The sequence below is a fragment of the Bos grunniens genome, chromosome 23 (assembly GCF_055505025.1).
Source record: "Bos grunniens cultivar Pamir isolate PY7600 chromosome 23, Bosgru_T2T1.0, whole genome shotgun sequence".
NCBI lineage: Eukaryota > Metazoa > Chordata > Mammalia > Artiodactyla > Bovidae > Bos > Bos grunniens.
The window spans coordinates 31,102,067-31,111,747 of record NC_141187.1 but is presented as its reverse complement, the minus strand read 5'-3'; the positions used below and the strand labels follow the sequence as shown (position 1 = coordinate 31,111,747).

Below are 9,681 nucleotides of genomic sequence, written 5' to 3'. Positions count from 1 at the left end.
ATCTTTGATGAGTTTAGTTATTTAAATTTCAAAACCAAGCAAATATGACTTATGGTTTTAGTAATCAAAAGAGTGTCTTAGGGGATAGTGACTAGAAAGAGGCACAAGGGGAGCTTCTGACCTGATGGATATATTCTCTTTTGCTTCTATGTGCCACTTCACAGCAGTCTTTCAACTCTGTAAAATTCATTGAGCTTATACTTATGACTTTTTCATTTTTCTATATATGTTTTACTATTATACAATAAAAAATGTAATAAGAGAAGTTAGACCACAAGTAACAATCAAAAAAATTATATTCATATTGTTGCTAAAGGGCCAATCTCCTAATATATAAAAAGCTTCCCCAAATCAAGAGGAAACTTATAAACTCATAGTAATGGACAACAACATCTTCAAATACCAACAGCTATTTCACAAATAGACAGCAGCATCTGAACATATAGAAAGAACATCAACCTCATTCATTATAACAGAAATACAAAATGCAATGACACAAAGATACAATTTCTTAACTATCAGGTTGAAAAATAAATCCGAAAGTTTGACAACATACTCTATTGGTGAAGCTCTGGATTACCAAATGATGTAATTCATATTAAGCTTTAATAAAAAGGTGCCAAGCCCTGATAGCTCAGTTGGTAAAGAATCTGCCTGCAATACAGGAAACCCCGGTTTGACTCCTGGCTCAGGAAGATCCCCTGGAGAAGGGATAGGCTACCCACTCCAGTATTCTGGCCTGGAGAATTCCATGGACTATTGGTCGCAAACAGTTGGACACGACTGTGTGGCATTCACTTCACTTTCTTTCACTTTCAAGCACAAAGTAAATACCACTTATTCATTTTAAGATTCTTGAGTTTATATACTATGGCAGAATTATGTATAATTCATTTGCTTTGTAAGCAGTTTATGATACTATTTTTTGTATTTTCCCCATGGCCCAAGCACTTTTCTCTATGAGTTTTAATTGCAACTGGGAGATTGGTTCCCCAAGGTCAGAATTTCTAGCATGCCCCATCCTAAAGTCGCTACATTCCCTGAGGAGTAAAAAACAAGGAGACCCTAGGTATCCTTGTATTCTTTTAATATGGCATAAAAAAAAAGAGGAGAGTCACTATTGTGATGAGATTTAGACACAAGGAATTTGTGCTAGGACTAGGGAGAGTGAGATACATTACAAGCTGAACAATGCAGCAAAACTGAGAAGTAAGTGACACAGAACCTCTGAGAGGCTTCTTTCAGAGAAAAAGGAAACTTAGTTCCAAAGAGGGGAAGTTACTTTTACTCTTTGTGCTATTCTTAGTCTTAGAAACTGTTGCTTAGAAGACTGCCACTTCCACAATCAACAGGTTTGTTTGTGCAGACCGAGACTACAGACAATAGTAGAAGGGAGAGGTACAATTATGGCATGTGAATTAAAATAATTTTATTAAAGATAAAATTAATTAGAGGTAAAGAAAAAAGAATAATTATATTTAAATATTTGAATAGTAAGAGTGAGTATTTAGTTTCCATCGGGTAACTTTTTTTCTTTTTTAATTTCCAAGATTGTTCATTTTGGGCAGAGCTCACTGGCAGGTGAGGAAAATTATACTGAATAATCCTTCTAAAGCATGAACTGATCTCTCCCCCCAAGTCAGTGTAGATTTGGTAAGAAATCTTCTTAGAGTTTTGGGAAATACCCAAATAATCAAATGAATGAGCTCCTATTTACTAAGGAACTGTATTTCTACATATTTGTAATTTGTAATCTGGAAAGAATTGCTAGTGGATTTAAGGGCAGTACAAATTCATTTCAGCAACATGACAACAGGGTACAGAAAGTTTGCTGATGTGCAACTTGCACAAACTTCAGTGAATTTACTATTAAGCCAGTTCGGTAGAATAAAATGTACAGAGAGATACTGTACTTGTTTCTAGGACCAATTTGATTACACACTTCCTGTTCACAATGTCTTATTCTGTCAAAGATAAATAAAAAAATCCATTTTATACTATTTTATTCTAAGAATGCACACAGTAAGAAAGCATATACTAACTGTACTATATACTAAGAAAGCATGAGGAAAAATGTTTTGAATGACTGTTGTGAAGTATTTGTTTAGATTAAGTAGGATGTAAAAGTATTTTCTGAATACATCTTCAGCTTATATTTATCATATGACACTTGGTCTTCAGAAAATGTCCCTATATAGTAGTTGCTATTCTTAGCAATTGTTCTTTTCAGGAAACATTAAAATCAGAATCCCTTCCTTCCTTTCTTCTTCCTGTCCTTGCTTCCTTTCTGCCATCCAAAGGAGTAGTCAATAATATCCTCTGAGAGGTGAATATTACAACTGGCCACAGACTAATTTTTGAATTAGTTGAATTCTGACTTTGGTGACTACATTTCTGTTTCATAGTCTTACTCCCCATTATGATTCCTTCTCAATTTGGGAAGTTTTCTACACTGTCCACATAACCACCCATGCATGGAAGATTCCATATGCTGTAGAAGGACCTCTTCTTTCCGTAAGAATGACTCTCATATTCATATCAAACAGATCACAATATGAATGGTGAATGATGTCTATATGGAAACAGTATAAATTTTATCAGGACACTATGCTAATCCAAAGGGTTTAAGCTTTTATTTTTTTCCTTATTGCCTGTCAAATAATTCTGCATATTTGTATTATGGATTTGACTAATCATATGAAATGAATACTCAAGTATTCTTTCCAGGAGAATTCCATGGACAGAGGAGCCTGGCAGGCTACAGTCCATAGGGGTCACGAACAGTTGGACACAACTGAGCAACTAAAACACACACACACACACACACACACACACATAAGAACGACCCAGAGTGATGGTATGGGGAGGGAGGAGGGAGGGGGTTTCAGGATGGGGAACACATGTACACCTGTGGCGGATTCATGTTGATGTATGGCAAAACCAATACAATATTGTAAAGTAATTAACCTCCAATTAAAATAAATAAATTTATATTAGAAAAAGAATGCTTAATCACTGAATATAATTTGGAAAAGTGGAACATAATTATATAATGAAAATCATTACTAATCTCAAACCCAATTATTTTTTGTAGGTTCTCATTCTTTTGTAAGCATAATTTACATGTATTTTAGCAATATTAAAAAAATATGGGATATTTTATATTATACATGTTTAATATACCAAGATATTATGATAATGATGAATAGGCATTGTGTGTATGTAATTAATTTTATTGACTATAACAATCTAATCAATAGATAAATTATATTCAACATTTTGTTATTCTGAAACATTAAAGTTATTTTTTCTAATTATTTAAATCATGTAAATATACCAGCAATGCCTATCCTAGCATGTAAATATGTATGTGCATTGACTTTATATCTCATGTTTTCTTAAGGAGAAGTTGACAAATGATATTATTAATATCATTTACAATAACATTCCTTTATTCTTTTAAATTATTGGTGACGTTTAAAATTTTTCAGTATGAAATTTTATTTGCATTTATATGCTAATCTTTTGAAATTGCACCTTTATTTAGTATTAATAATCTATATGAATAGATTATATATATTTGCTATATGAACTTAGTTTTAATAGGATTTTTAATAATTAGATCTCAGGATAGTAATTATGTATAAATTATGTCAAAATATTTTATTCTTCCTAGTCTTTTTACTTCTTATTTAATTTTATTATTTCATTGCACTAGCTGATAAACCAGCTCACTGTTCTTTCCAGGACACAATCCTGCTTTGCTTAATGTACTTCACCATCTCTAAGTTCAGACAAGAGTATCCTTGAATCCAGGCATACAGGTAATTAAAGATAACAGATTTCATATCTTTACTAGCTAATAGCCAATGTGACAAATAAAATGTTATTAAGTGAATGTTTATTCACACATTACAGGTTTATTCATGAATCCTGTGGCTACATACAATAGTATTTAAAAAACAGGGTTTTATCAGAGGCAGAGACAAGGAGTCTGATGCTTACACTACCATTTACTACCTATGTAATTATAGGCCATTTACTACCTATGTAATCCAGGACTCACACCAGGGAGCTTGTATATTTTTCACAGCTTTTTCCACTTTGCTACAGCCCATTATGAGAATTTTTAATCCTTAGAAGTGTGGCTAAATGGAGGGAATAGTAAAAACATCCACGGAAAACACAAACTTTTAAAATATAAATATATATATATAGACATATATATATATCAAAACTTTTTTGATATAAATATATACTACTTGGTAGAAATGTGTTCAACATAAGTAAAATAAGTGAAAATTTTAGTCCTACTTATGTTAACTTCTACTAACCATTTCTTGGCTAAATGTGATAATAAATTAATTCTATAAGGGATTGTCTTTGGTCCTTAGAATTTTATCTGTGTTAACTTAATTACAATAAGCAGAAAGGAGACATACAGTAATTAAAAAGGAGGATTTATATTCTTTAACTGACAGTGCCTATCAAAGATGGTAAATTTCATCTGCTATAATATAAATGCATTAAGATCAGCAAGAAAGTGAACTGAATTGAAAAAAAAATGAGTTAAAAAATATATTGAGTGAATTAGAGATTTAATGAAGTGCCAATGAAGTCTCGGTGTCTCTCCATCTTAACGGATCAACACTTTCTTTTTGCAACGAATATTGTGTAATACATCTTTACAGTATTTACTTTTGTAATACCTCTACTTAGTTAGCTATGTGCTTACCAAATGAAAGTCATGGCTTAAAATATGGTTGTTAAAATATAGATGTATTATCGTTAACTCTCATTCTTCTAGCCTAGGTAATAGAAAGAAATACATTAATGATTTTATTTGTTTCAGCATCCCCTACCCAGTTCCTCTATTACATGTAGGTTCATGAACCAGCATTAAGTTCTAAGCAAAGGCTAATCAAGCTCCAAAATCTGCCTGTGGTGTTTCTAGCAAGTAGAGTCAGAGCAATGAGAAGATTCAATAACACTCTTCATCACTCTAAGGGCTTTGTTCTGGTGGGCTTCTCTGAATGGCCCAAACTAGAAATGGTTGCTTTTGTGGCCATCTCCATTTTCTACATAATGACTCTACTTGGGAATTCAGCCATCATTATCTTGTCGCGCCTTGATCCTAGACTTCACACCCCAATGTATTTCTTTCTGGATAATCTCTCTTTTTCGGACCTTTGCTATACTACCTCCACTGTCCCCCAGATGCTGGTCAACATACAGAGCCACTGGAGAAATATCAGCTACGGAGGCTGCATAGCTCAACTATTCATCTTCCTTGGCTTAGGATCCACTGAATGTGTCCTTCTCTCAGTAATGGCCTTTGATCGTTATGTAGCTATCTGCCAGCCTCTGCATTACTCAGTTATCATGCATTCTCGGCTATGCCAACAACTGGCAGCGGTGGCTTGGGTAACAGGTTTCAGCAACTCTCTGGTGCAAACAGTGTTGACTTTCCTGTTACCTCGGTGTGGTCAATATCAGGTGGAGAATTTCTTCTGTGAAGTACCTGCCATGCTTCAATTATCATGTGTTGATACATGGATCAATGAAGTGGAGATGTATGCTGCTGTGGTGGTCATAAAAGTTATCCCAGTGGGATTAATCCTGTTCTCTTACATCAACATTGTTAGGTCAGTGGTAAGAATCCAATCTTCTGAGGGTCGAAAGAAGGCCTTCAACACATGTGGGTCTCATCTGCTTGTGGTCGTTATGTTCTATGGCTCAGCCATTAGTGGTTATGCATATATGGCACCCAAGAACAATTCTGCCAAGTTGAAGGGCAAGCTTCTTGCACTTTTCTATGGACTCGTAACTCCAATGCTCAACCCCCTCATCTACACCTTGAGGAATAAGGATATAAAGGAAGCAGTAAAGAAGCTGCTAGGGAGAGAACTGGAGCAAGGGTGGAACACGGCTTAGGAGAATGTTCAGTTCAGTTCAGTTCAGTCGCTCAGTTGTGTCTGACTCTTCACGACCCCATGAATTGCAGCACGCCAGGCCTCCCTGTCCATCACCAACTCCCGGAGTTCACTCAGACTCATGTCCATAGAGTCAGTGATGCCATCCAGCCATCTCATCCTCTGTCATCCCCTTCTCCTCCTGCCCCCAATCCCTCCCAGCATCAGAGTCTTTTCCAATGAGTCAACTCTTCGCATGAGGTGGCCAAAGTACTGGAGTTTCAGCTTCAGCATCATTCCCTCCAAAGAAATCCCAGGGCTGATCTCCTTCAGAATGGACTGGTTGGATCTCCTTGCAGTCCAAGGGACTCTCAAGAGTCTTTTCCAACACCACAGTTCAAAAGCATCAATTCTTCGGCGCTCAGCCTTCTTCACAGTCCAACTCTCACATCCATACATGACCACAGGAAAAACCATAGCCTCGACTAGATGGACCTTTGTTGGCAAAGTAATGTCTCTGCTTTTTAATATGCTATCTAGGTTGGTCATAACTTTCCTTCCAAGGAGTAAGCGTCTTTTAATTTCATGGCTGCAGTCACCATCTGCAGTGATTTTGGAGCCCCCAAAAATAAAGTCTGACACTGTTTCCACTGTTTCCCCATCTATTTCCCATGAAGTGATGGGACTGGATGTCATAACCTTAGTTTTCTGAATGTTGAGCTTTAAGCCAACACCCCTTGTAATTCAAACACCACACTCCCAGAATGTCTTTACCAAGTTTCATTATTCCTTTCACTCCCAAATAACAGTGGCTTATTGTTACTATTATCACCCTAGTATTTCATAGAAAGTCAAATATTGATTATTCTCCTCATGAAATAATGAAGCAGCTTGAAAAGTGGATAATTAGCATTTATAGGTTTTAATTCAATATTTCATTTTTACGCTGTCTTTTCTAATGATGTTTAAAAACTAATATCCAAATATGATTTCTTATACATAGAATACTAAAACTGGCAATTAAGGAAGTGATCTTGAGACTTCTTTAAAAAGCAGAAAGATGACTACTTGAAATGACTAAATTATTCTACAAAATTGGTGGAATGCACCTATAGACCATCAAGAGGGCAGTTCATTTCTTCTTTTCATATACTTTCTTCAAAATGCTGTCAGTGTACCTGTTGTATATGTAATATAATTTAAATCAAACAAGAATGGAAGCTCATCCAGGAGCCAAGTACATGCTGTGGTTCTCTACACTGTTCTGAAGAAAAGGGGTGTACCTGTAGAAAGCTCTGTGCCTCTGACTGTTCACTTATCCTTTCCTGCTAGCAACCTCTTACAGAATATTTTTACAACTCTGCATGCCATTCTACAGAAGTTTTTAATCATGGCACTCATCTCACACACTAGCAAAGTAATGCTCAAAATTCTCCAAGCCAGGCTTCAACAGTACGTGAATTGTGAGCTTCCAGATGTTCAAGCTGGATTTAGAAAAGGCAGAGGAACCAGAGATCAAATTGCCAACATCTGTTGGACCATTGAAAAAGCAAGAGAGTTCCAAAAAAACATATACTTCTGCTTTATTGACTATGCCAAAGCCTTTGACTGTGTGGATCACAAAAAACTGTAGAAAATTCTTCAAGAGATGGGAATACCAGACCACCTGACCTGCCTCTTGAGAAATCTATATGCAAGTCAAAAAGCAACAGTTAAAACTGGACATGAAACAACAGACTGGTTTCAAATTGGGAAAAGAGTATGTTAAGGCTGTATATTGTCTCCCTGCTTATTTAACTTATAAGCAGAGTGTACATCATGAGAAATGCTGGACTGGATGAAGTACAAGCTGGAATCAAGAACGCCAGGAGATATCAATATCCTCAGATATGCAGATGACACCACACTTATGGCAAAAAGTGGAGAGGAACTAAAGAGCCTCTTGATGAAAGTGAAAAGGAGAGTGAAAAACCTGGCTTAAAGCTCAACATTCAGAAAATGAAGATCATTACATTATATCATGGCAAATAGATGGGAAAACAATGGAAACAGTGACAGACTTTATTTTGGGGGGCTCCAAAATCACTACAGATGGTGACTGCAGCCATGAAATTAAAAGATACTTACTCCTTGGAAGGAAAGTTATGACCAACCTAGACAACATATTCAAAAGCAGAGATATTACTTTGCCAACAAAGGTCCATCTAGTCAAAGCTTTGGTTTTTCCAGTAGTCATGTATGGATGTGAGAGCTGGACTATAAAGAAAGCTGAGTGCTGAAGAATTGATGCTTTTGAACTGTGGTGTTGGAGAAGACTCTTGTGAGTCCCTTGGACTGCAAGAAGATCCAACCAGTCCATCCTGAAGGAAATCAGTCCTGATTATTCATTGGAAGGACTGATGCTGAAACTGAAACTCCAGTACTTTGGCCACCTGATGCAACTGACTCATTAGAAAAGACCCTGATGATTGAAGGCAGGAGGAGAAGAGGACAACAGAGGATGAGATGGTTGGATGGCATCACTGACTCAATGGACTTGAGTTTGAGTAAGCTCTGGGAGTTGGTGATGGACAGAAAAGCCTGGTGTGCTGCAGTCCATGGGGTTGCAAAGAGTCGGACACGATTGAGAAATTGAACTGAACTGAACATATGGGGAACATGTACGTCTTTCAGTAATGGTGTTTTATCTAAAAACATCTTGTTGCCCAAACAGTATATATTTTATTCTTGGTGCTCAATCCTCTTTATCAGCATTGTAATAGCTATTCTCAGAAAGCCAAATGGAAAAACCATTTTTTCTTCAAGTTGGAATGCAGGAAATCATATAGCATCCTTACACAGGTTGTATTTCCCTAAACCCATGTTTTACAAGTTCTATGTTTTTATGTAATGACTACGGATGTAAAAGCCTGTGCTATACTGTGCTTAGTCATTCAGTCCTGTGCAACTCTGTGACCCTATGTACCCACCAGGCTCCTCTGTTCATGGGGATTCTCCAGGCAAAATGCTGTGTTGGGTTACCACGCCTTCCTCCAGGGGATCTTCCCAACCCACGGACTGAATCCACGTTTCCCACATTGTGGGTGAATTCTTTATCATCTGAGCCACCAGGAAAGCCCAAGAATACTAGAGTGGGTAGCTTATCCCTTCTCCAGGGGATCTTCCCAACCCAGGAATTTTTACCAGCTGAGCTACCAAGGAAGCCTGGATGAAAAGCCTACTTCTCAGCAACAGTGTCTGGGCTTGAAACAGTCGAGAGCCTCTTGCATGTACTCTGAAAATAGCCCAAATATCTGAAAGAAGTTCCTACATGGATATATGCCACTATATATTAATCACATCTTTTCTTACCTTCTTATGCAATTATGATGTTCACATTGGGAACATAGGAGAAAAAAACAGACTGAGTGGATTTAGCACAAAGTACAAAAGAGCATCCACTCTCAAAGATTGTAATGCAATCTTTGTGCTTTCCAGATATGTTTCAGCAGTGGATATATAGTTTATTTCTCCTAAAGAGTATGGAAGTGAGTTGCTTGAAGATATTATAAAATGCCCATCATCTTTTTTTCTCAGAGCATCCACTCTCAAAGATTGTAATGCAATCTTTGTCCTTTCCAGATATGTTTCAGCAGTGGATATATAGTTTATTTCTCCTAAAGAGTATGGAAGTGAGTTGCTTGAAGATATTATAAAATGCCCATCATCTTTTTTTCTCAGAGTATTTTTTAAAGAGTAGTTTTAGCTACAAAGGCTTCCCTTATGGTTC

General features: G+C 36.6%; 1 protein-coding gene across 1 annotated transcript; it reads left to right on the top strand.

Annotated features, from left to right (window-relative positions):
- Nucleotides 1-4,767: 4,767 nt before the first annotated feature.
- Nucleotides 4,768-5,934, top strand: LOC147347239 (olfactory receptor 2B8-like). Its single transcript, XM_086370582.1, has one exon. The coding sequence runs from the start codon at nucleotides 4,972-4,974 to the stop codon at nucleotides 5,932-5,934; it is 963 nt and encodes a 320-aa protein (XP_086226708.1). The 5' UTR covers nucleotides 4,768-4,971.
- Nucleotides 5,935-9,681: the final 3,747 nt, after the last annotated feature.

Excerpts from the sequence above, each read along its gene's own strand:
- LOC147347239 (XM_086370582.1), top strand. The coding sequence starts at position 4,972 with ATGAGAAGATTCAATAACACTCTTCATCACTCTAAGGGCTTTGTTCTG.